Raw genomic sequence first — 27500 nt, 5'->3', positions numbered from 1 at the left:
TTATTATATTGTGGTGCTTTAATTAACTCCAAACACAATTTTTTAAACTATTTATTGTATACAATTTCTAGCAAAAAACAATATAATTATAATAATAATACTATTAGCAAAATATTTTTTAAGAAATAGTTTTTCTAATGAAAAATATACAAAATAAAAAAATATTTCAGTGTGTGATTTGATAAAAACGTGTGTGTGTTTGTTCGATTCTTTAAAGCACCAAAAAAAAAAAAATCTTTAAAGTTTGTATGATTCCCTGGGGATTTTATCTTCTTGTTTGTAAGATTTTTCAGGTATGAAGCTCAGCGCGAGCAGAATAAAGGCCTGAGAGCTGTTATAATCCAGGACAAATACAGTCTCAAAGTGGGCCAAAGTTTCTCTCTTCTTCTCCATTCATCACAGCATCTCTCTCCTCCAGACACCACGGATGAAGTGATTCGCAACGGCGGCGGCTTCTAAACGAATCAGCCACGATTGCACGAGATTGCGATTCACACACTCTCACATGCACGCATGCAAACACACACACACACACACACACACGGGCAGGCAAATGTAGACGTGAGCGCACACACATACGCAAATGCACGCTCATTCTGCACACAGAAGCATTACTAGTTTCACAGAGCTGAAGATAAAATTCAAATAACATGCAAATGAGGCGTGCAGCGTGGTGTGTGTGTGTGTGTGTGTGTGTGTGTGTGTGTGTGTGTAGGTGGCTGAAAGCGAAGCAGTATCCAAACAATCCTGGCTAAAAGCGTCACTCCCGTAGCTCCAGGGGTTTCAGTTCACAATCACCTCCACACAACAGAAAACCTGCACACACCACCAATAAATAATAAACAGATACTACTCGTTTCACTACCTTTTTCTTTCATCATTTTCTGTATTTTATTTGTTTTAATTTTAGCTGCGTTTAAATTTTTATTACATTTTTTTACATACTTTTTAAATATTTTGATTTATTCGTATGTTGTTTGCAATACATGCAAGAACGTAAATATAAAAATAATAAAAACAGAAAAATACAAATATAAAATAAATGATTGTGATGTCATAAGAACATAAATAAAGGAACAAATAACTTAAAACTAATATTTTATTTTGTATTCTTGTTTTCCTTTTACTGTATTTATTTATTAGTTCTAACTCTATTGGTTATGCTTGTTCATTTGATAGAAATAAATACATGCGGCAATAAAAAAATGCATAATTAACATAAATATATTAAGAATAACAGCATATATATATATATATAAAAAAAAGTGTACTAATAAATAAATATTCCTTTTTTACCTTTATTAGTTACTTTACTATATTTTGTTAATTTACCTTTTTTTTAACTTTAAGCTTATGTTTATTCTTCTAAACTTTATATTTCAGACTTGATTTAATTATTTTTTTATTTATTTGTAATATGGAAATAAAAATTGTGGGAATTAATAAATATGAAAATAAATCAACACGTTAATAACAAAAAATAAAAATTAGTTATATATAAAATATTTTAAGGAAATCACGAATTATTTTCTTTATTTTCCTGTTATTGCATTACATGACATTTATGTATTTATTTTATTCTGCAGGTTTTGTGCTCGACATTTTCACTACAATGTGGATATCAAACTGCTTCTACAGAGTTGTTCTGCCCATAACCCGCCTTAACCAGTCCTTCAGCGGCCCTAAACCCCTAAACTAACCACTCAAAAGCATTTTTTTCATTCTGATAGACAAAGATCACCAACAAACGCCGCCCTCAATCATCAACGTCTGTCTGAAGCAACGCATACTCCACCAGGACGTCTCAAATAATAAAAAAACGTTTACGAACGGAACCGTTTGGGTTTTTTTCTGCATGCAGCGCATTATAAAGACGTTGATGTTCTCCGCAGCATCATCCAGTGTTTCCAGCTCATCGCATGCAACTGAAAATCCAAACTCTTTGGTTTGATCTGATTTCTGTGAAGGGAGAGAAGGAGCAGTCGGGCTGATTGGGGTCGGAGAACGAACAAACCCTGTCACTTCCAATTCTGTCAGAGAGGGGAAAAACTGCTGCCGTGTTCACCTTCCTGAAAATGACATCAACTGTCCGCTCACATTTCATCTCTCTACCAAAACAGCCTCGCTCAATCCAATCTCAGACACTGCCTTCTCAATCTCATCAAGCGCTTTCACCCGCTCACAGTTTAGTTCAATCCAGTCCGGTGACCCACAAATGAGTCTCTGGAATCAGGTCGTGAACGGCTGCAAAACATGCAAGTTTCATATAATTGAGCTGAAAAGGGAGAAAACACCTCCGTTGTTTTTTTGCACATTTTCTGGAGATATTTCTTGGATATTTTAAGCGATATAGTAAATGTGACAGTACTACAGAAATGTCTCTTTTCTTCACCAAGGCTGCATTTATTTAATCGGATTCAGAAAAACTGTAACATTTCGAAATAGTATTGCGATTTAAAATAGCTGTTTTTAGTATGAATTCATTTCTGTATTTTCAGCATCACTACTCCAGCCTTCAGCGTCACATGATCCCTCAGAAATCATAATAATATACTGCTCGAGAAACATTTTTAATTATTATCAATGTTGAAAACATTTTTGCTGATTAATATTTGATGAGGGCGCATTTATTTGTCAGGGCTCACAGATGAAGAGAAAGATCAAAGCTTTTTTTGAGACTTTATGATTGCGCATCTATATAATAAAAAACTATCTAAAGCTCACGTGCACAATGCCGAACACACTCACACAAAACAAACACACACTCATTTCCTTCTTCCAGGAGGATGATTTGTGGTTTAACAGGATTAACAGGGAAAACCAAACCAAAAGGTCATGAGAACAATCGCTTTCCTGCTGCATTCAAATCAAACAGATGAATGAATCGTATATACTGCATACATACAACACACTCATATATATATATGTGTGTGTGTGTGTGTGTGTGTGTGTGTGTGTGTGTGTATACAGCTGAAGTCTACACACACCTTACACGATCTGCAGAATGAGCTATCATACAAAATGCACGTTATTATGTATGCAGTACTGACCTAAATAAGATATTTCGCACAAAGCATATTGCACACAAAAGAAAATAATAGTTGCATTTATAAAAACAACCCCATTCAAGAGTTTACATCCCCTGGATTCTTAATGCTGTTGCCTGTGTGTTTTGTTCAGTTGTTCATGAGTCCCTTGTTTGTCCTGAACACTTAAACTGCTTGTTCTTCAGAAAACTCCTTCAGCTCCCACAATTTCTTTGGGTTTTCCAGCACTTTTGTGCATTGGAACCTATTCCAACAACGACTGTATGATTTTGATGCATCTTTTCACACTGAGGACACTTGAGGGACTCATATGCAACTATTACAGACGGATCAAACGCTCAATGATGCTCCAGAAGAAAAGAAAAGACATGCGTTAAGAGCCGGGGCGTGAAAACTTTTGAATTTAAAGATCAGGGGAAAGTCTCCTGGGAAACATGTAAGCACCTTCTGTATCGTCCGAAGGGCAGTACTGAATGAAAGAATGCGATAATTAGATGAAATAAGATCACAAATCATTCTGTTCAAAAGTTTTCACGCCCCCCGCTCTCAATGCGTGCATGTAAAATGAATGTTTGCGCGGTACTCACGGGCTGACGACCCTGAACTGGACGTAGGGCACGAGCTGCAACAGAAGACGGACGCCGTTCTGCCATTCCTCCTCGTTACGAAACTCACAGCCCTGAGCGTCGCACTCCTCGAACGAGAACTGATAGTACGTGTTGGAGTCTTCAAACACCAGCCGCTGGTCGACTGAGGGGACGACAGAGAGCGCTTTCAGACACGACACACATAGGACGGGACACAGAGCGTTTCGTGACCCTAGAGAATTGGCATTTTTATATGGGAATCGGCGAAATGGTTTCCTAAAAACCCATTAGAAATTCCAGAGGGATCCCACAGTAATGGTGCCTCCCGGGTTGGCCTACAAATGTACATCATGAGTGAACAGCTCAATTATACACACACAGCTGATTCTTCACACTATACAGTATTCTGTGCGGTACGCTACACTTCTATACTGCATACAATATTCAAAAAAAAAAAAAAAAAAAGGCGGGAAGGAAATATTGCATTACAAACATGCAGAGTGTGTGTTTTCCTAAAACATTGAAAATTATTTTAAATAAAATCCCCCCCAAAAATAAACTTATTTTAAGTTAGTTGCAAAGGTAACATTTCGGTACACAAGATAAAAATACATTCAGGTGATAAATCAGTTAGACACAGCTTTGAATAAAACCATTGTGTATTTACATTAAAAACAGTTCAGTCCGATAAAAATATTATTTGACCCAAAAAACACCTTTTAAAAACTACATGGCCATAAAAGAAATTCTAACACTAGGATTTCACTTATTTTCTTGACATTTATCCCATTCCATCTACCACATGTGATTAATATAAGAGTTTATCACAGGTTTGACATCACATAAAAAATTATCTGTTCGGTTTGAGGGCTTCTTTTCCAGTAGTTATAAAACTAATAAATGAAAAATATATTTAAAAAAAGAAAATTTAAAAGAAATTATATATTTAAAAGAAAAAGAAAATATTTTAAACAATTACTAAAACTTTAGCCAAAATGAAAATGAAAGCAGGAAATGTTGAATTAAATATTAAACTAATTATTAAGTGTTATAAACCTGAGTGCAGTATTCCGAGCTCCAGCAGAACCTGCCAGACACGAGACGCCATTAACCTGCACTGAACCGACACACACTGCTCCAGGAGCCACTGGACCAGCTCCACGCCGACATAACTCCTCCTGCACACACACACACACACACGTTTCAATGGGACTCTCCATAGGTGTTTTTATACTGTACAGACTATATGTGTTATTATTCTATACCTAAACCGACCTCTTACAGGAAACTAATGACATTTTTAGATTGTCAAAAATGTTTATTCTGTATGTTTTGTAAGCTTGTTTCCTCGTGGGGACCTAAAAAATATCCCCACAAGGTCAAAATTTACTGCTATTCCTATCCTTGTGGGGACATCTGCTTGATAAATACCAGGTGCGCACACACACACACACACACACACACACGCTCAAACACACCAGACACACAAACACGCACAGACACACAAGCAACACACACACACTCAAACACACACAGACACACATGCAACACACATATACACACACACACACACTCAAACACCAGACACACACAGACACACACACAACACACACACACAGACACACATGCAACACACACACACACACACACTCAAACACCAGGCACACACACACACAGACACACATGCAACACATATACACACACTCAAACACACACAGACACACATGCAACACACATATACACACACACACACTCAAACACCAGACACACACACACACGCTCAAACACACCAGACACACAAACACACACAGACACACAAGCAACACACATACACACAGACACACACACACACACACACACACACTCAAACACACACAGACACACATGCAACACACATATACACACACACACGCTCAAACACACCAGACACACAAACACACACAGACACACACACACACTCAAACACACACAGACACACATGCAACACACATATACACACACTCAAACACCAGACACACACAGACACACACACAACACACACACACAGACACACATGCAACACACACACACACACACACTCAAACACCAGGCACACACACACACAGACACACATGCAACACATATACACACACTCAAACACACACAGACACACATGCAACACACATATACACACACACACACTCAAACACCAGACACACACACACACGCTCAAACACACCAGACACACAAACACACACAGACACACAAGCAACACACACACACACACACACACACACACACACACACACACACTCAAACACACACAGACACACATGCAACACACATATACACACACACACGCTCAAACACACCAGACACACAAACACACACAGACACACACACACACTCAAACACACAAACACACATGCAACACACATATACACACACTCAAACACCAGACACACACAGACACACACACAACACACACACACACAGACACACATGCAACACATATACACACACTCAAACACACACAGACACACATGCAACACACATATACACACACACACACTCAAACACCAGACACACACACACACGCTCAAACACACAGACACACAAACACACACAGACACACAAGCAACACACATACACACAGACACACACACACACACACACACACTCAAACACACACAGACACACATGCAACACACATATACACACACACACGCTCAAACACACCAGACACACAAACACACACACACACACACACACTCAAACACACACAGACACACACACACACTCAAACACACACAGACACACATGCAACACACATATACACACACTCAAACACCAGACACACACAGACACACACACAACACACACACACAGACACACATGCAACACACACACACACACACACTCAAACACCAGACACACACAGACACACACACACACAGACACACATGCAACACATATACACACACACACACACACGTGCGCACTCACACGACAGACACACATACAAGCACACAGACACACGGGGTCACACACATTCGAGCACACACACACACACACACACACACGTGCGAGCACACACACAGGGTTCATTGAGGTTAGTGCTTTTGTTCAAGAAGGATGTTAAACTGATCAACATTAAGACAATAAAGACAAAAAATTCATATTTCAAATAAAAGCTGGGTATTTTTTTTCTTTCTATTTATCTGTGAATCCGGAAAAATAAAACGCATCACAGTTTGCACAAAAATGTTTTCAACATTAATAATAATAATCAATAATGTTTCTCAAGCAGAAAATTATTATACGTATTAGTATGATTTCTGACACTGAAGACTGGAGTAATGATGCAGAAAATACAGCTGCGTTTCACAGAAATGAATTACAGTTTAACAGATATTCACATAGCAAACAGCTAGACTAAATTGCAATAATATTTCACAATTTTACTGCATTTTTAATCAAATAAAATGCATACTACAAAGCATTATTAGCTGAACTGAACACCATGCAACATCCAATAAAGATCAAATAATTGTGTTTTTTTAATGGCATGTCAGCTTCTTTCTCCCTTTTAATGGCGAAAACCGTAAATGAGTTATTAAAATTTAAAACAGACACTAATTAACATATTTAAAATGCATTTCCCTCAAACTACAACTCGATTAAAAAGCTTTTCGGGGAATCAACAGAATAAATCAGTTTTCTCAGCGGAGTAGAAATCCAACAATAGAGTTCACTGACATGCATAAACAGCCTGCAGTTTTGCTAAAGGCGGGAAAAACCTTGTTCATTGCAATTTAATGGATGCCATAATTAAATATTTGTGTTTTTAAGCACAGAACGCTGCTGCATTATGAACATAAAACTCTTTGCAGCCCATTTAATGTGATATATTTCCAAATGAAAGGCTGGATTGGATTGAATCGTGAAACACGCTCTATATTTCGACGAAAAGAAGAATATGCTAAACGCACTTTATTTAGAATAACATCCGCTAATGAAGAATTCAGGAATGCGGTTAAAAAGCTGTAAAAGCGTTGAAATCGTTGTAACACTGTCACTGCGTCTGCTTTAATACGATCCGCCGTGTGACATTAACACGCTGCCTCTGATTTGCATTTGAAAGTCATTAAGACGCTCGTTTTCCTCGAGTGCTTTCGTTAAAGCATGTAAAGCTCTGTCGCACGTTCACACTCCACCTTCTGACGGGACGCTTTTATCCAATCAGAGGGAGGTCTGGACATCGGCCAATCATCGCAGAGATAACGGACAGCTGGCGAGTCACACACACACACACACACACACTTTAACATTGATCCTGCGATAGCAACGTCACAAGAATTATATCACTCAACCACAGTACAATCACCTCTGATATCTTTTTGCTAGCAGGTGCAGGACACGAGCAGGACCAAGTTGGTATTATCTAATTGTGTTCTTAAGATTTATTCCCGCTTTTCTAGACAACAAACATGCGTTAGGTGTCTGAATGAATGTATGAATGCATTTCATTTAAACTACAAAATTGTGAAATATTTTTACTGTTTAAAACAGCTGTTTTCTATTGAATGTACGTTAAAATGTAATTTATTCTTGTGATGCAGCGCTGTATTTCCAGCCTTCGGTGTCTTCATCATAATAATACACTGATTTAAGAAACACTTATTTATTATAAATGTTCGAAACAGTTGCGTTGCACAATATTTTTGTGGATGCTTTAACTTTTCAGGGTTCGCAGGGGAATATAATCACATTATAAACGTCTTTAATTAACTCTCACTGCTAGAGCTCTCTGACCTGATGATCCTGGCGAGGTGGATCTTGTCTTTCGCTGGATACGGTCCATGAGACAGAAAGGCGTTTCTCAGAGCTCGTCCAGCGCAGGGAAAACTCTGGGAACATGTCTGTGGGACACAAAGATCATCTCAGCGTAGATCTGACCGTAAATATGAAGAGCACGTTGAGCACTGAAGAGGCTTGTGAGATGTTTTTAATGAGAATAACATTCATCTCTCATTAGTCTCCTCTAGAGATGCAGAAGACATCTCTCAAACCTGGGCTTAAGTTAAAAAAACTAAACTCTTGTCTCAAGAAATCCTCCGTTTTATAGTCTTTTGTGTCAATTTTTACTTGTCCTGAGAAATCTAAGGAGAACAAATAAATTACAATTGAGAAATGAAAGAACAGACGTCTTTTAGCAATATATTTGTTTGAATGAGAAACCAGTGGAAAAACAGCTTCGTGAACATAAATAATGTCTTAATAAATATAATAGATCATTTAAAAAAACAACAACAATGCCATCAAACGATTAATCGTGAATGAGTGCATCCAAAATAAAAGTTTGCTTACATATGTGTGTATAATATATACATACATCCATGTAAATATATGCAAATATTTTAATATTGATAATATTATATCAATATATATATATATATTGCATGTATGTGTTTGTATACACAAAATAAATATAGAGTACACACACATATGTCAAAAAACTTTTGATGGCACTAATAAAAACAATCGACAGAAAGTCACGACAGAAAAACAAACATGCTGGTGTTTGAACCTGATTATAAGTACAACACACGCGCTTGACCTACATATGCAAAGTGTGTGTGTGTGTGTGTGTGTGTGTGTGTGTTTGCATATCTATTCAGTACTACAGCGTTTCCTCCTGAAGCTCTCCTCCATCTGTCTCGCTTTGATCGATGGTCTCTGATCAACTCGAAAGCAGTATTGATTAACTTCAATGAGAGCGTTAAAAGCCATGGCGACACCTTCAGGAGGTCAGAGGTCACGACCCCGGTCGGCCACGCGGCTCTGAGCTAAACTCAAATCCTGACTGGATCAGCTGAACTGAATTAAAAAAAAAACATGTGGTTCATTAGGCTTAACACATCGGCTCTTTGTCGATTCTGTTTATTATAATTCATTTTACTAAAACAGTAGATTAGTTTCGCCTCAACTCGATTACGGAAACCCACCTTTGAATAAAATCACATCCATATTTTCTGTTTTAACACTTACTTTCTAGAGTTTATCGTGGAATTGATTACAGCATTTAATAACAAATTAGTCATTCTCGTCATTATACATCCCTATCGCTCTACTTTATACTCTATACTCTATAAAAATAAATAAAAGGATTAAAATGTTGCTGAGATTCTATTTATATGGCGTCGCTTGGGAAAGCACAGGGGGATCTCATTGGTCGAAACTCTACGTTAAACGAATCAAACGTTCTGGCCGGGTTTATGTGCTCAGATTGAATCGTGGCTTATTGCTGTAATAAATTCTGGGGTCACTGAAAGAATAAGACAGATAACGATCATAATCTCTAGTCAGCGATAATGAACTATATTCAACATTATGGGCGGATCTACGAAACAGAAGAGCCTTCGGAGGTTCCCGGCGTGTTTGATTTGGTTCTCGTGCGCACGCGGCCCATCAGCAGAACTCACGGGCGATTAGCCGCTAGCGCGAGCGTTTAGCAGAGCTCATGCACGGATTAAAAGAGCTTCAGAGATTCACTGATTAACACCAGCAGCATCACGAGAGCAAGAGAGAATGTATTGATCAGATGATCCTCACCGAGTTCTCAGCCGCGGTGTTATTGTTAACTAAAACTGAAAACTGTTGAAGACCGCTTTCATTGATCGAAATTTAACTGTAAATATTGGATGAAAACAGTGGAAGTGAAAGTCAGGAGTGCTTCCTTGGCAATAAAGCTAAAATAAAATAAGCGGACGTACTGAAATTAATAAAACTAGAGCGTAAATGATAACACATGTAAAGAATAAATAAATAATAAAAATGTATTTATTTATATATTTTTATAAATAGTATAAAAATACAGCTAGCTAGCCAGATATATCTCAAATTAATAAAATAAAAGAATTTAAAATAAATTAAATGCAAAATTTCTATAAATGTATTTTATTTTAATTTTTTTAAATAATTAATTTTTTATTTTTTATTCAATCTCTTTTGCTTTAAATTCAATTTATCTTAAATCAGTGTTTTTATTTTATTTTAATTTCTGTTATTGTTATTTAAATCTTGTAATTATTTTATTTCCTCCCATTGTGTATGAAATGTGCTATATAAATAAACTTGCCTTGCCTTATTTATATATATATATATATATATATATATATATATGTGTGTGTGTGTGTGTGTGTGTGTGTGTGTGTGTGTGTGTGTACACACATAACTAAACCTGAATGTTTTTTAAGCACAGTGTGGTATATTTTAGAGCTTGGTGATATTCAGGGTTAGGTTACGCTCTCTTACCTTGGGTTTGGGTGTGACGCCCGTGCTGGGTCCTGGGATGGTGTCCGGTGACTGCTGCAATCACAAAGAGACAAACCAGAGCACACACGTGAACATCACAACCTTCACACGCAGCTGAAAGCCGCTGCACAGAACGCGCCGGTGCGACCTTGACATGGAAATGTCGTTTTGGTGAGCTAATCTCGACAGTGGCATGTTTCTGGATGTCATGATTACTGACTGCTGGATGTGTCCGGAGAAGCAACACTTCCTTCGTGTGTGATTTCCACGTGTCGCACTGATACAGCATGCAAACCATGTGGCAAACACCGACTGCGCTTTGAAAGGTGAATGGGGTCAAACCTGTGTGGAGTATTTTAATATGCTATGGTACTAAATGACTTCCATATTCATGTACTATAAAGATTATGCTTAAAGGATTACTCCAGTACGACGCTTCATGTGCGCTAATTAAACTGATAAGCGCATAGCATATTTACTAACTAAACTAAGATTTAAAATAGAAATAAATGTATAAAAACGTACAAAGCACAAAACACAATTACTAAAATAAAACATTTGAAACATAAAAATAAGAAATGCTAAATAAAAAGTCTTATTAAAACTACAAATACGAAAAATAAAAGCAAAAATAGAAAAAATAAAGAACTGAAAACGACAGATTAGGCAATTATTAAAATTATAATTATATCAAGATAATATATATATAAAGATAAAGAACAGAAATCTCAAATGAATGACAAAAACACATTAAAAACATAAAATAAACAATAGAAATATTTTTACAAAATTAGAAAAATGTCAAAGACACATAACACAAAAATGTTAAATCTAAAATATATATATATATATATATATTAAAAATAAATAAAAACGACAGATGACACAGTTACCAAGACTAAAATACTAAAATAACACTAAGCTAGAGAAACATCATGGTACTTTTATTCATTGATGCTTAAACTAACGGCTAACAAAACTTTGCTGGCAGAGTCTGTGACATGAGGGACTTAATAACACTTCACTTCTACTTAGTAAGTCTCTCAGCATGACATAAGTTCATATTAAACAGGCGCAGTCGTGAAGATGGTGTCAGAGCTCTCTAAAATGACGCTCTGTAAGAAAGAAGGCTTGTTAGGTTTGATTTGGACAAACTCTCAGAGCCGGATCACAGGACAGAACTGGAGCAAAGACACCGATGCTCATTATAATGATCATAACTTTGATCAGAAGGAGTTTTCTCTGTGTGGAGCGACCCACATTCACTCCTCTATATGTCTTATTCTCCTCACGTCTAACTATGTGTCTCCATTCTACTATTATACGACAGCACAACAGAGTATACAAGCCATATTTCAGATTGCATTATTGTTCATTACATATGTGTATTTTATCATTTAATACATTTGAATACAGTCATTTTTGCTCAGTGGGCAGTCTGCGTCACTCAGATTGTGCACTTTCAGCTAATCGGCTCAATCTCACATCTATGAGCAACAATAGAAACATTAAATTATAGTTTTACTATAACTGATGTCATTCACACAACATTTAGAGTTCCAAAAAGAACAGCCGATACATGTGGTTGCTACGGTGTTGCTAGGGTGTTTGGTCAGTATGGTTACTAAGGTGTTCTATGCAAATATTAGACAGTTGCTAGGGAATTAGGGCACATGGTGTTCTTGTTGATCACTAGGGTGTTGCTAAAATGTTTTACGAGGTTGCTAGGCCAATATATGGTGTTACTGAAGTGTTCAATGTGGTTACTAGGGCATTGCTAGAGTGTTCTAGGAGATTGCTAGGCCAGTTACTAAGGTGTTCTACTAAGGGCATTGCTAAAGTGTTCTAACAGATTAATAGGCCAATATGTGCGGTTACTAAGGTGTTCTATGTAAATATCACATAGTGTTCTAGTTGGTGTCTAGGGTGTTGCTAAAATGTTTTAGGAGGTTGCTAGGCCAATATATGGTGTTACTAAGGTGTTCTATGTGGTTACTTGAGCATAGCTAAAGTGTTCTAACAGACTAATAGGCCAATATATGCAGTTACTATGGTGTTCTGTGCAAATATTAGACAGTTGCTAGGGCATTAGGTCACAGGGTGTTCAAGGTGGTCGCTAGGGTGTTGCTATACTGTTCTAGAAGGTTGCTAGACCAATATATGTGGTAACTAAGGTGTTCTATGTGGTTGCTAGGGCATTGCTAGAGTTTTCTAGGAGTTTGCTAGGCCAGTATTTGTGGTTACTAAGGTGTTGTAAATATTAATGTAAATATTAGACAGTTCTAGAGTGTTCTAGTTGGTCGCTGGACCATTATATGTGGTTGCTAAGATCTGAAACTGCTAGATGGTTGCTAGGGCATAGTTAGAGTAAATTGCTAGGTGGTTGCTAAGGTGTGGCTAGGCCATTAAAAGTGGTTGCTAACATGTTCTACAGTGTGTGATTGTTAGGGCATTGCTAAGTCATTGCTAGAGTGTCCTGTTTGGTTGTTAGGGCATTACTAGGCGGTTGCTAAGGTGCAACAGGTGATTGTTTTTGGTGGTTTATTTCTGGTCCAAATTAAAAGGGCCTAAAACACAGTTTACCAATAGAGCCTATTAGCAATATACTGTAAACTTAAATTTAATGCTTCAAAACAATGTAAACCAATAAAGACCAATTTAAAGCCACTGAACAAGGACAATCCAATGAGTTTCCTGAATAAATACATCTCAAAAAGCATTCAAATTAGATTAGTGCACAAAAAGCAAAAAGCGCTTAAGACAGCACGTCTCTTCTCAAGACATAGGCACTTAACGTCAACACACGGCGTTTGAGATTTGTTCAGTTCAGCGGTTTCTATATCTAAACAAACCACTAATGAATATTGCCAAACGGGTTTCGCAAACCCTCAAATCAGGGAGATAAAAATGGCTTACAACCGACATTACTATTCTGTTATCATGTTTATCATCAAAAACCTCTGAACAATAGAGAAGAATTCATTCGACACGACCACTGTTTGAAATTCCTGCGATGATGGTATCTGTGGTTTTCTGCGGGCCGCTCTCCGTGGCTGACCCGCAGGTATCCGCAGACAGAGCGCTATCAGCAAGCGCTCGTCTCTCTGCAGACGAATCTCTCCAGGGGCTTTGTTTTGACTGGGCTCTGAAGACGGCGTGCGTTTCAGATTTACTGTATTGATTTGCTGGAGCTGAACTCTGTTTGGGTCGGATGGGAACTGGAGCAGACAGGCCACAGATAAGCAAATGCATGAGGTGGAAAAGGCTTTTTAGATAATAAAAAAAACATTCTCGTCCTTCATGCATAGCTAAAATCCTTCGATGAAATCACCTCGCTCATCATTCCTGGCTCATAAATCACAAAAAGACCCTTTTTTCTCAATGTCATTTGAAAAACCTCTTACCTTAAGCGTTCAAGTACCGTGCATAACTCATAACCATTTGTGCCAAAGACATGAATGATTATTTTTATATTTAAAAATGTGAAGAGGCGTGATGTTACTTAGATTTTCAGGTAACGACCGAGCAGCTGCATAGAACCACCTAGCAATACCTTAACAACCACGCAGAACACCCCAGTTACCACCTAGCAACCATCCTTTAGATGCCCACAAATTATTAAAAATTACTATAAAAACATACTTGTTTGTCAGTAGGGGTGGACAATATTACCAAATCATGGTGAGTAATATTATATCATGATACAGTATGAAATGAGCGAAATGAGATGTATAAATAATCTTGCTTTGCCAGCAAACACCCCCCCATTGGCTAGCAACACCCTAGCAACCATCCAGAAGAACCCTGAATACTGAAATGCGTTATATAAATAAATGCCTTGTCAGCATCCCACCCCAAAAACAGATCCACCACCTAATAACTATCCAGAAAACTAAGAACTAAAAACACAGGGAAACAACAAAACAATCCCCCAGTGCCCCCTAGCAACCACTTAACAACACCCAAGTAACCAAACAGAAGCTCCTTAGCAACCACCAGTAACACCCCAGTAACCAGCCTGCACCACACTAGCAACTATCCAGAACACTCAAAAAAAACACAGGGAAACTCCCTAGCAACCCCTCAAAGCCCCCTAGCAACATCCCGACAACCACTCACAGCATGCCAGGGTTGTGTTGGAGAAATATGCATTGGCAAAAAGCACACATTTTCTGTAAAATTGTAGTTTCGCCTGACAGTTGCATTAAAAAAACCCCTACAAACACTTTTATTCACCTGCACTCAGAATCAACATTTCAATCTCCTTTAAGAGAGAGATGAGGGAAATGATTTACAAATGCACGAAAGAGGGAGTGTAGAGGAAACGGTACAGAAGATGAGTAAGATGAAGAGAGGGAAAGAGAACAGAATGCGCAGAAAGCATCCTGGTTCACTATGTAGTACACACTGCTCCGGAGTCCGTGTGTCATTATGTGTCAGAAATGGATTACACTCAGATTAGAGCGGTCACACACACTCACACACACACACACACACACACACTCACGCACCTCTCTCTTGCATGGCTTGCGGATAAATCTGTCGCTCTGGATGAGTGCACGGCAAGATGGAGACATCAAACAAGCCTTGTCTTTCTCGTTAAGATTTCATTACATCCACAGGCGCTCACACACACACACACACACACATCCACTTAGCAGCATGAGGACTGTGTCATTAAGTGCAGCTTCTCCATCAGAGAATTGCAGTGAATTCCATATGAGACGTCACATCAGCACACGCTTCCTTTGAAACGCTCTTCCAGAGACGAGCGTCTGTCGGCCCATCTGAGAACAATCCCAGCGCTCTCAGAGGAAAAGCGTATTGCTCAGAGGTGACTCTTTCACGGCGCGCTAGACTTCTCATTTAGGAATCAGCGTAGTCTTAGCTGTTTCCCCCAAGACCTAGTGTAACACAGCTAATATTAGTTCATTTGAACATTCGATTTAAACTACATATTGAGATATCGAGGTATTTTTCTTCTGGAGAAACATCTGAGAAACTCCTCGTTTAGGGTTATAGCTGTCTGTGAGAAAATGTTTCCTTTGAGCTCAGGGATCTCGTTGCATGGACAGAGAGCGCATGCTCTTAAAAATAACGGTTTGCTTCGCGTTCTTATCTAGAAAGGTGAGAACAGCAGTATATGACATTAAATTACTCTCATAAAGCATCAACGGAGCGTAAAGAAGATTCTCAAACGCCGTAAACCTTAAGAGGTTGAGTGTGCATAAAAACAGCAAAATTAAAGCATTAATTGCGTCACTTGTTCAGCAGTGAATGGGTGCCGTCAGAATGAGAGTCCAAACTGCTGATAAAAACAATAATCCACAGCACTCCAGACCATCATTAAAGTCTATGCATTTGTAAAAGATTCATCCATAACTTCTTCAGACATTCACCTCTGGTCTGGAGTGGCGTGGATTACTGTGATGTTTTTATCAGCTGTTTGGGCTCTCTTTCCGACGGCACCCATTCACTGCATTGCTGAGACACTGATGTAAATCTGAACATTCATAAATTGCTGAGAATTTCAGCAAGTGTTCAATCTTGGGTGAACTATTATGTAAATTTACTAACGATAATAACTTAATTGCTTTACCGTCGACAACAATTGTCTGGTTTTCAGTGCATAAGATTACAGAAAAGCATTCTCTTTTGGAAGTACTGGGACTGAAAAACGGGACTAAAAGGTTCTCCTACAGCATCAGCTGTTAAAGCCTGCTTTTTTAAAATGCAGTTGTGTTTTACAGCGGCAGAACCCGATAAACACATGCTCCGGTAGTCGCTGTCATTTCAGCACACGAGGAAACAAATGTCACGAGTGTAATATTTGTTTCTCATTTAGTACTAATGAGGCTTTCATTTTTTAATTCTCCAATCACCCCGGGGCGGACGAATCGAGTCAAATGAGCCTGAACCAAACATTCTGTTCGAAGCCGTAAGAACCCTCGCGGTGAAAGAGACATCTCGAGCGACACATCAGAGACAAAGAAATGAAACCCCGAAGAACCCCGAAGCGAGGTTAATGCCTGAACGTCTATAGACAACAGAAGTTGCTGAATAAAAACTCAAGAGTTACAGAAGTCTTCATTGATCACTGTGGATTTCCTCTCATCCTCACCATTAATCAGGCCTTATACACCACTACACACACTCTTCAAGCCTGTGAAGCACTGAATAGCCCCTCTGTCACACCACAAGTGCATAAACAGAATATATATCAGCTCTTTCCATACAGTCAACAAAAAACCTACTGTGACGGTACCACGGTTCAATCATGGTATGAGACGCCTAATGAGCACTGCTTTTCAATAGCATATATTTACACTCTCCATTTACAACCTTTGCACTCGTGATGTCATGTTCATTATTTTTTGTAAAATAACAAAAGCTGGCGAACAATATTCGTACCATACGTAGCCTATATATAAGCCGTTTTACTCCATGAAAGTCTCCAAATACCACAATTTAAGGTACGTCCGAAAACCACAGTAGCCTAAATTTAGTAAACGCCGTCACTGACTTGTTCAGGCTTTAAAAAACGTCATTCAGCCATTACAAAATGAACTGTGGTAGCCAGTCTCTGCGCTTTAGTGTGGTAAATCGGCACCGATGTGAAAACGGAATTGTACAAAAATAACAGGGATATTGCGAAAGCGCCCCATTTTAATTCATCTTTGAACAGCAGCTACAAAACTGATGCATCGGTACTTTGGCTGAAACTATGGTTGCCATGGTAACTTGTATAAGGGCGCAATATCGCAAAGAATATTAATCAAATCCAGCAAATAAGAACCGCAGAACATTTTCTATTTTCATGTTGGGAAGTTACAGCAGGTGTGTGTGTGTGTGTGTGTGTGTGTGTGTGAGGGTGTGTTTGTGTACCTGACCGTGTGTGTGTGTGTGCGTGTGGATCTCTGTTGCCTTAGATACCACGACTTAAAAAAACATCACAGCCTCTCCTTCATAATCAATGACATTTGGAATAGCGCATTAACGCGTTGACAGCGCGCATCAGTCGTGCCGTCGGGTTGTTCGTGCGCATCCACGGCGATGGTGGATGTGGGTGGTGTACCGATCACGAAACACGCATATGTCGGTAACTCACGCTCTTTTTGCGCAGGTTCAGTCCGTGCTTTAATAATCCGGGCAGATCTCGGATCTTCTGCTTGATTTGGACCTGATCCCTGGCGGTTCTGTTCCATCTCCAGCTCGACAGGAGTCCGTCCTCCGCGGTGCAGGGGATGCTGTCGGATTCCTCCATCATCATCATCCTCCTCCTCCTCTTCCTCCACCTGCTCTTCACGCACACCGACAGCGGAGCGACATTCCGCCGCCGCTCGATGGATCTCCAGCCGCCGCAATGAGAGACGAGACCTGCCGTACACTGGTGCTCCACCCAGCGATCACACACACACACACACACACACTCACACACACTCGCACAGATACACGTTCAGCGCTCACACACACCTCTGCTGGCTAAATGTGACCGGAAAAACAGTCGTCATTTTAAAACCGATATTTATACATTATCTGAAAGCTGAATAAATAAACTCTCCGCTGATGGAGGCTAAGGTTTCTTTCACAATTATTTGAAAATCTGCAATCTGAGGGTGCCAAAAAATTACAAATAAATCAATATTGAGGAAAATCTCCTTTAAAGTTATCCAAATTAAGTTGTTAGCAATGCATGTTACTAATGATTTATATTTACGGTAGGAAATGTACTCAATGTTTTCACGGAACACAGTCTTTATCCTCGTGACCCATACAATGCGTATAGATGGTATGCCATATATAAAACCAAAACTCGTGGTATTTACGCGCAAAAATGGACTTTGTCGTGTATATGATACTCGACGGGTATGACTGTGGGATAGATGCGTGTCATATGCACGTATATATGACCCGCGCGTGTTTGCGTATAATACGCAGTTTTTGCGTGCATGTGACACGCGTCTATCCCACAACCACAATCATACCCGTCGAGCATCATATACACGACACAGGCATTTTTTACGTATAAATACCACGAGTTTTGGTTTTATATCTGGCGTACTATTTATACGCACGTTCATGAAATCGGGTAGAAGCTACTTGAGACTGGTTTTGTATCTAAAACAAAACTTGCAGAAGGCTGAAAATCGCACATCGCATAGGAATCATTTCACTAGCAGGACGGAGGTTGCCAGTTATTTTATTAGCTAACTTCTGAGGGAAATGACGAACTATATAGTCTAGTAACAAGGACTGAGTGGATGAGCCTCCTGGAAATTGTATTAAATCTCCTCCAAATTAGGCTACATGACAAAATTCCTCATTTGCAGTTTAAACGATACTTTTATGAACATAAAACGAACATCTAGACAGATATGTGGATATCTGTGTTCGGTATATAGTTAAGAAATTAAAATTGCACATATAGCCTCAAGAGGTCATAAATGGGCCATTTTACTTGATGGCAGAGATCAAACGTTTTCATAACTAATGATGCTATTTTGCAGATCTCAGCATTTCCCCATCGCAAATAGTTATTTTTGTTTTCTTTGTTGAGCCTCTGTCTCACGGTTTGTTTGACCCATGTGTTTACTGTGGGATTATTTCAGCTGTACTGCTGTCTATGGAGGCTCAGATAGCTCTCTGATTTAATAAAGAATATCTTAACTAGTCTTACAGGTTTGGAACTACATGAGGTTGAGTAATTAATGACAGGATTTTCATTTTAGGCTCAACTTAACCCTGTACTTGCATTTTACATCGAAATCCCTCCAGAGTTCACTGTTTTCATGTAATGGTAATTGTAAATAATACAGACTAATGAGCTACAAGTTACAAAAAACGAGAAAAATAATTCATGCATCAGTCTTTTTCCAAGTGAAAAGATCTGTTGTGTATTTCATTTAGCATAAACAAAAACCAAACAGTAGCGTGAATATTCATGAATAAGCCAAATACAAAAGGTATCTGCTGATAAACACAAAGATGGCTCATCTTTCATCGCTCCTTTGCTCATATCTGGAACTTTATTGGTGTGTGACTGTAATTATTATTTTGTGCTGCATTTTTCTGATTCGGTGGCCCAAAACAGCCCATTTTGTATTGTTCTTACCCTGTGTTCTCTGAGAGACACGGTCGAGTCGAAAACGATTTTTCCCAGCTGGTCCAGATCAATGAAACACACAGACTTGTTTAACCTCTTATTGACCGGCTTTCTCTACACACACAACTTCACAATCATGGAGAATTTCATTTCATTTGTATTGTTTCTGATCTTGAAATAGAAGGTTAACCTATATAAAATATTTTTAACATAAAGATAGAACCTAAAACAGTTTCAGCACAAAATATTACTTTATATGGAATTTATTATTATGATTATTATAAATAATATTGTATTATTTCTAGACATATTTCATACATTTTATTTTTAGGCCAAAACAATTTCATCCAAAAATATTATTATTTTTTTTTTTTTACACACATGTAGTTTGTAAAATTCCAGCCACATATTTTAAATAAGTAAATACATTTATGCAGAAAATAGAATTTTATATGAAAAATAAAATTATTTATATTTCATTAATTTTATATCGATAGAATATTTAGTATTATTATAAAAAATATAGTAATATAATATCATAATAATATTATATATTATATACATTTACTCTTGAAATTTTTTACTTGTTATAGAAACACAGTGTATAGATATGTAAACACACATTTTTTCTGTAATTAGTAAAAATCCAGTCACATCTAAATGATCAATGAATTAATTTTATGTTTGAATAAACATCAACTTTGCACCAAAACTCCGGTCTTATTTGACTCTGACAGGGACTAATCCGTGTGAAATCAATAGAACTGGTTTGATCTGCTTCTTGGGATGGTACGCCGTTAAAGCCCTGATCAGGCTGCGGCGGGTCATCCTCCATCCCATACGAAACACATCGAGCGTTTTCCAGTTCTAGCTAGATTTCTGTCAGTCGCGAGGTCAGAAGCAGGTCTGTGATCGGACGCTGATTGTTCGGGTGCTCTGGCGTGTGTTTAAAGACGGATGCCTGCGGTTGCTATGCATTAACAGGTTGGCAGGCGTCACAGATGCACGATGGGATAGAAACGGTGCCACGAAGCTTAAACCTCAGCAAAGCGAAGCGCTCGCCATCCGTGAGCTGATGGGAGCCGAGGCCCGCTTCCCGCTGTATGAAGATGTAAAAAGCGAACGGTCGTGCTCGGCTAACCAGTATCTCCACATCTCCATGAAAGAAAAGCTGATGATCTGTCAAAATGAAAGATCACCTCTACACGGCTGAATGGAGCACATGCCTGGAGGACACGGGCGTGTGTGTGTGTGTGTGTGTGTTAGAGGTACCTAGCGGCTCGTCCCGGTGGAGTTGACTGGGGCTGGTGTGTGTGTGTGTGTGTGTGTGTTGTGGGTGTGTCTGTGTGTGCTCTAATTTCAGGTGTAACGCCGTGGTGTTGGATGACATGAAGAACACAGAGGGAAGCAGGTGTTGAGTCTCGAGGACCTGCAGAGAGAGAGAGAGAGAAAGAGATTAACTCTCTGATCATCTGGAATATAAAGGATCTTGAAGGGGAAGGAATAAATATCCTCTAAGAAGCGTTACCATTGATATGTGGAGGTTGAACATCATCATTCATGTCCAGGTCAAAAAGCCTTCTCATGTTGACGGTTTTTCCCCAATCCACTTGCAAGTTTTTAACTTAAAAACAGAAAAATAAAATAAAAATATATAATAAATATATGGATATAAAAAGAAACGAATAAAAATGACAAAATACATAAAATGACTAAAACTTTATAATTAAATAGAAAACTGAAAAATATAAAAATTATAAAACTACAAGAAAAATCTAAACAAAAATTGTATTATTAAAATATAACAATACAAAAATACTAAAAAAAGATATAATTATAAATGAAAGGCAAAACATTTCTAAGAAATGTTAAGATTAAAATAAAAACTGAAAATGTATAAATAAAAAGATAACAGAAATGCTAAAAATTTTAAATAAAAACTGAAAATTTAAAAACAAAAAACATAAAATAATAAAACATAATGAAATGAAAACTGAAAATAAATGTAACTATAATTTTAAAAATTAAAACGAAAACTGTATATATTGTTAATATTAAAAGGTTGTATCACTATATTAAATATACGAAAAATAAAAAAATAAATAAATATATATATATATATACAAATTTAAAACTAATAAAAAACATAAAATGATAAAACCTATTAAAATGAAAACTACAATTTAAAAAAAATTTAATGAAAACTAAATATATTGTTTATATTAAATATATGAAAGCATATTTGAACATGTCTATACTATATACTATATACTATACTATACTATATATATATGTTTGTGGTACACAAATGAAAACCAAATACTCACCTGATGATGAATGTATTTGTGAGAGATGCGTCTGTTTTTTTCTGTGTCTGTTGTGACGTTCCGCTGAGTCTATTCTTAGAAAGGCTTATCATGATTAAAAATACTCTGTGAATTTTCTGTTAATCCCTGCGTAGAAGTATTCACACAGCAGCCCTTTCCTCTCAGCGTTGATGTCATGTGATCTGATGAAGTGTGTGACGCCGCCTCAGGTCCCAGCGGACAGGAACCAAGCTGTAAAACACCGCAGTAAACAGAAACCTGGAGGTTATGAGCTGACAAACAGACCTGGAAAAGAACGTTAGTTTAACATTTTGAACATGAATAAGTAAACACATATATTTTAATGTGGACGTAAATGTTTAAATGGAGAAATGTTACACTTTTATCTGCTCATTTCAAATTTGACGCCTGCTGCAGGTCTCAAAAAAGTTGGCACGAGGGAAACAAAGGGCTGAAAAAGCAAGGCATCAGCTGGGAGAACATCTAGCAGATAATTAAGCTAACTGACATGAGCTTCGTAACATGATTAGCTATAAAAGCGGTGTCTTAGAGAGGCGGAATCTCTCAGAAGTAAAGACTCCAATCTGTGAAGGAGAGCGAGAAAAGACCGGAAAAAAAAATCTCTGTGCATAACGAACAAGACCAAAAACCTTTCTTGGATGCACCTGCAGATGTCAACAAAGGAAGCCATATGTAAATGTGCTCCTATAGGCCATGTTTCAAAGTGAAAAAGCGTTTTATATCCAGATTTGACCAATTCTCCAAGCAGCCTCTCTGATGGTATGGGGGTGTATGAGAGCAAGACACTATGAATACTGAAAGGTACATAAAGCAACATATGCTCCCCTCCAGATGACGTCTATTTCAGGAGGACAATCAGCTATTACAACAGAAGGTCTAGCGTCCAGATCTTTCACCTGTAGAGAACATTTGGCGACCACAAACTCTCCAGCAGCTGGAAACCTATAAGAATGGGACCAACCTCCAGAAAGTCAGATGTCTTCAAACTATTCTGAAAAGAAGAAGAGATGCTCCACCCAAACTATATTAAAACATGTAGCAGGCGTCACATTAGAATTTTTTTTTTGCATAAAACTACAACTATTGTGAATAAAATTTTGGCTCGTGTTTTTTTAAATTATCATTTTATTCAAATTTAAAAAATATATTTATTTATGTATTTAATCCATCATTTGTCTATGATATTCCAGATACCATTTTATTGCTTTTAGCAAAACAACCATTCATCAAAGAAAATGAACATGTGATTAGTTTAACAAAACTTATATTCAACACTGGAGAATATTATTTTGTTATATGTCTCCTGAAATTGCGTAAGGAATTGCATTTTTGTTAAATCAGGAAATTCTGAATTCACTTATTTTTAAAAATGTAAAAATATATTTCATGAAAAAGAAAACATTGTAATGTTGGCTGCATATTTATAAGGAAAAATAGTATTATTATTTAACAGAACAAATTGTATATTTTACTATATAAATAGTTTTTTCAAAGTTCAGTTATTTTTTAAAAAATATGCACTATATTTATTATCCATTTATATATATATATATATATATATATATATATATATATATATATATATATATATATATATATAATTTATTTTGTATTTTTTTAAAATATATATATATATATATATATATATATATATATATATATATATATATATATATATATAAATAAACTTTGAATATGTATCTTATTGTAAATTTAAAATAACTTATTGTAAAATTAAAAAGACATTTAACGAAACTGTGACTGTAAAACTACATGTGTATCATATAGGAATCACCCATATGTACATATAACCAAAACACACACACACACACACACACACAGTTCTGTATCTTGCTAACTGCTTCAAAACAAGTAAACATAACTTTTCCAGACAGACTGGAGAAAACACTCTGAGCTTTCTTGAAAGCTCTGCAAAGTCAGCCAATCACATTAGAGCTTACCGGATTGAAAAAGCGCTTGCGTTTCCATCGAAACATGCCTCAGACGGTCAGCGGACGGACGGCGGGTGTCCCGAGATAAAAGAAGGACGTCTGGTGCAGGTGAAAGTGAGAAAAGAGAGTGAAGGAAGTCTTTCATCTTAAACCTTCTCCTCTCCAGTTACTGCTCTCACACACAGACACATCTTCAAACACACCCTTGATTAAATATTGAAGAGCGCCCATGGCTCTCTAACAGAACACAACCTCCAAAAAAAAGGGCAGAGGAGGCTTGCTTCTAACCCAAGGAAACATTCTCCTGCGAACAGCATCTGCCTTGGTGAAGCACTGCTATCAACCAATCAGATTTCAGAGTTGGGCTTCAAGCTGATTGAACAGGTTTAAAGGGACAGTTCACCCAAAAAGCATTTGTGTTGCTACAAACTGTGTGAGTTTCTTTCTGCTGTTCAGCACAAAACTGTTTTGAAGAATGTCGGTAATCAAACAGTTGCTGGTATCCATAATCTTTTTTTTTTGTTGTTGTTCATGCGGCTAACATCAACTTAATATTGGGCGATAATAAGTATGATAAAACATGAAAAGAAAACAAAAAGTGTTTCACTGCCATCTTGTGGTTGTTTTACTCTTATTCGAGAGACCTGTTCAAACAAACAGGATCCTATTCTGTGTGAAAAACCATAATTCCGCCATAATTCACGCTATACAGGAACTTGTGTGGTCACGTGACAAAGAGAACGAAAGAATTATTGCGGTCAATTTAATTTGAAAGTCAATTAATTACCCGGCAGCTGTTTCGAGAACGGAGAGTCCTCCAAATGTTCTCCACCGACGGATTTGAGGGGAAACCACCAAAACCAGAAAATCTCCCTCAGTTTGGCACAAATATTTGGCAAAAAATTTGGCAGAGATCGTGTATTTTCCCAAAAGCTGGCCTTCGTGATTAGCGATTAGACCTTTGTGATCGTTTGGTCGTCTTTTCGCGTCCAAAGTGAACTTAAACGCGATCTTAATCTTAACTCTGAATACTTTTTACACAAAAAGTAGTACAATTCACAGACTTACCTGATAAAAGTATAAATAAAGACTAGTTCTGTTTACCTGGCAGACACTGATCCCAACGGCTGGCGCTCAACGGTTGGTCTGCTGTTGCTATGGTTACCCCCTCGGCTGGCGCGACTTCTTTTCTGAAACTATGGAAACTCCCGCTCTTTCTGCCTTGCTCGCCGTTCTAAGCTATTAACTTAAAGCGAGATATAAAATTGAACGTTTTAATACATTCGTGGTCGTTTTAACACAGCATTTAGTCAATTTGCGGGACAGACCTTAACCGCTGGTTCGCTCAGCTATTTTCAATTGTAAAACTTTCAACCGATTTCTAGTTTGTTCTACAAAAAATGTAAATCGTAGGCGTTTAGAGCGCAATGCGCATTTTCAAGGCAGTTTTGGTTAAACGGACGCCGTAAAAAACGCATACAATGGACTGTATTAACATGAAGGAATTTCCCTATTGATTTTTATTTAGCGTTGCATTTTAGAGGTAATGGAAATGTCTGTAATGCCTCTTGGCAGGAAATTATCATAAAAATTTTTACAGTATGTTTCTATACTAAACGTCTGATTCATCAAGCATACAATATAGCATCCTTTCAGCCGCTTCGCCCAACTATTCCTTCTACCCCGTCGTATCGAAGACGCATGCTGCAATAAACGTCTTCACGTCATCGTTTCAAAGAGAGAATGACGTGAGAGATTTCACTGAGGGGAAAAAACGCTTAGCTCAGCAAAACTTTACGTTTTTCTAAAAAGCTCGGGGCCTGCTCTTCATACACACACAGCAGCCTCTTTTACGCAAACCACGTTTCTCTGACTAGTCATGGATCGAGTTTTGCGCAAAAAGACGTCGGCGTTTGCTCAAGGGGGAGAATCTAAAGTTGCTCAGTTTAAGAATCTGTTGTTGGGGTCTGATTCACTTTTCGCTTTGGTTTATTTTTCCCCTCAACAGTGCCGTTTGTGGCGCTTGCGTTGCACTCTCGCCTTCAGTTACATTCGCTGTCGACAGTGATCGGCAGAAATTAAAAAAACCCAGTTTCAGAAACCAAAAAGCTAAAAACACCCACACAATCGCGCTTCATTTCTGCGGAAAAAAGGCCTTAGCATAAATGTGAAAATATCTGCACATCTGTAGTTTCACAACGCATTTCTGTGAAAAGCATTTTAAGATAAAACTTATAGCTTGTGCCGACTTCGAAAGGATTGAAATAAACCGGTACTCAAGCCTCTAAACCATCAAAACCTAAACCTTATCTTCACCACAAAGACCGCCTTGGTAAACCAGTTTGGTTTTACTGGTGAAGGGCAACAAACCGGCACTAAAAAAAAAGTTCACGCTAAGCTAGTATATTTATGAGAGCTTGAAAATATGAGCAAAACCACTACATCTAGATCCGCTCCGATGCTTTATGCAACTGGATATAAAACGTAAGGTCGTGAGAAAGATTTAAGATACTGATAGGACTTCTCAGAAAAACACTTTCACCAGCTTATCCGTTAATGACCCCCACTTTCGTGGAATAAAGGCAAAGAACCGTACGCTATCTCTTCAGGATCACGATCACACCTTGAAAGCGGTTTCTGGTAAAGGCCTCTTCACCAGAAAGCTTCGCGCTGCAGAAATGAACCATGGCCTGGCAGAAGAAACCCTGCAGAACTGCCATTTCTCGTCTATCTCCACCCACTGCGGCTTGAGCCAGAGACGGAAAGAAACAGCCCAATGGCAGAGTACGCGATGAACGCAACCGTACTGTACAGGAACTGCTGGCAATTACCAGTAATTAGCATGCATTTACATTAGCTGGAACCTGAAAGAGCTGCGCATCAGTATTTGTTGAGCGTGCATGCGTACGAAATATTAGCCAATCAATGAATAGTGAAATTGGTATCATTTTAAAATGTGCGGTTCAGTTATTCTTCTTACAACAGTGTGTCCATTGGGATGTCACGCCAAAAAAACAACACTAAAAATCATTAAAAGTGTCAAAACTCGTATCGATCATTGTCACTAAGCTTTGAGAGGATCAAAAATAAGCAAAAAGATAAAAATGCATTAATGAAACTTCACGTCATGCACTGAAAAAAATCGTTTTGACGTACGAATTATAAAC

At 37.9% G+C, this 27500-nt stretch overlaps 1 protein-coding gene and 1 long non-coding RNA gene across 3 annotated transcripts in view; both read right to left on the bottom strand.

Annotated features, from left to right (window-relative positions):
* rapgef5a (Rap guanine nucleotide exchange factor (GEF) 5a) overlaps positions 1 to 18378 on the bottom strand; it is a 61320-nt gene extending 42942 nt beyond the window's left edge. Inside the window, exons 1-5 of one of the 2 annotated variants that reach the window (XM_043233006.1) lie at positions 18039 to 18378; positions 10931 to 10984; positions 8429 to 8535; positions 4691 to 4812; positions 3635 to 3797 (exon numbers count right to left, since the gene is read on the bottom strand). In XM_043233006.1, coding sequence (XP_043088941.1) covers positions 3635 to 3797; positions 4691 to 4812; positions 8429 to 8535; positions 10931 to 10984; positions 18039 to 18203 — 611 coding nt within the window. In that variant the 5' untranslated portion in view covers positions 18204 to 18378. The remainder of the gene's footprint in view (positions 1 to 3634; positions 3798 to 4690; positions 4813 to 8428; positions 8536 to 10930; positions 10985 to 18038) is intronic. The other variant, XM_043233007.1, reaches the window with a different exon arrangement.
* Positions 18379 to 20576: 2198 nt separating this feature from the next.
* LOC122335188 lies at positions 20577 to 27179 on the bottom strand. The gene is made up of 4 exons (XR_006248933.1): positions 24343 to 27179; positions 22361 to 22591; positions 21562 to 21657; positions 20577 to 21462 (listed from the first exon to the last, which is right to left on the bottom strand). It is a non-coding gene; the product is annotated as an uncharacterized LOC122335188 (long non-coding RNA).
* Positions 27180 to 27500: the final 321 nt, after the last annotated feature.

Source organism: Puntigrus tetrazona, unplaced genomic scaffold (genome assembly GCF_018831695.1).
Source record: "Puntigrus tetrazona isolate hp1 unplaced genomic scaffold, ASM1883169v1 S000000746, whole genome shotgun sequence".
Classification (NCBI taxonomy): Eukaryota; Metazoa; Chordata; class Actinopteri; order Cypriniformes; family Cyprinidae; genus Puntigrus; species Puntigrus tetrazona.
Note: the sequence above shows the minus strand (reverse complement) of the source record. Positions and strands in the feature narration are given on the sequence as shown.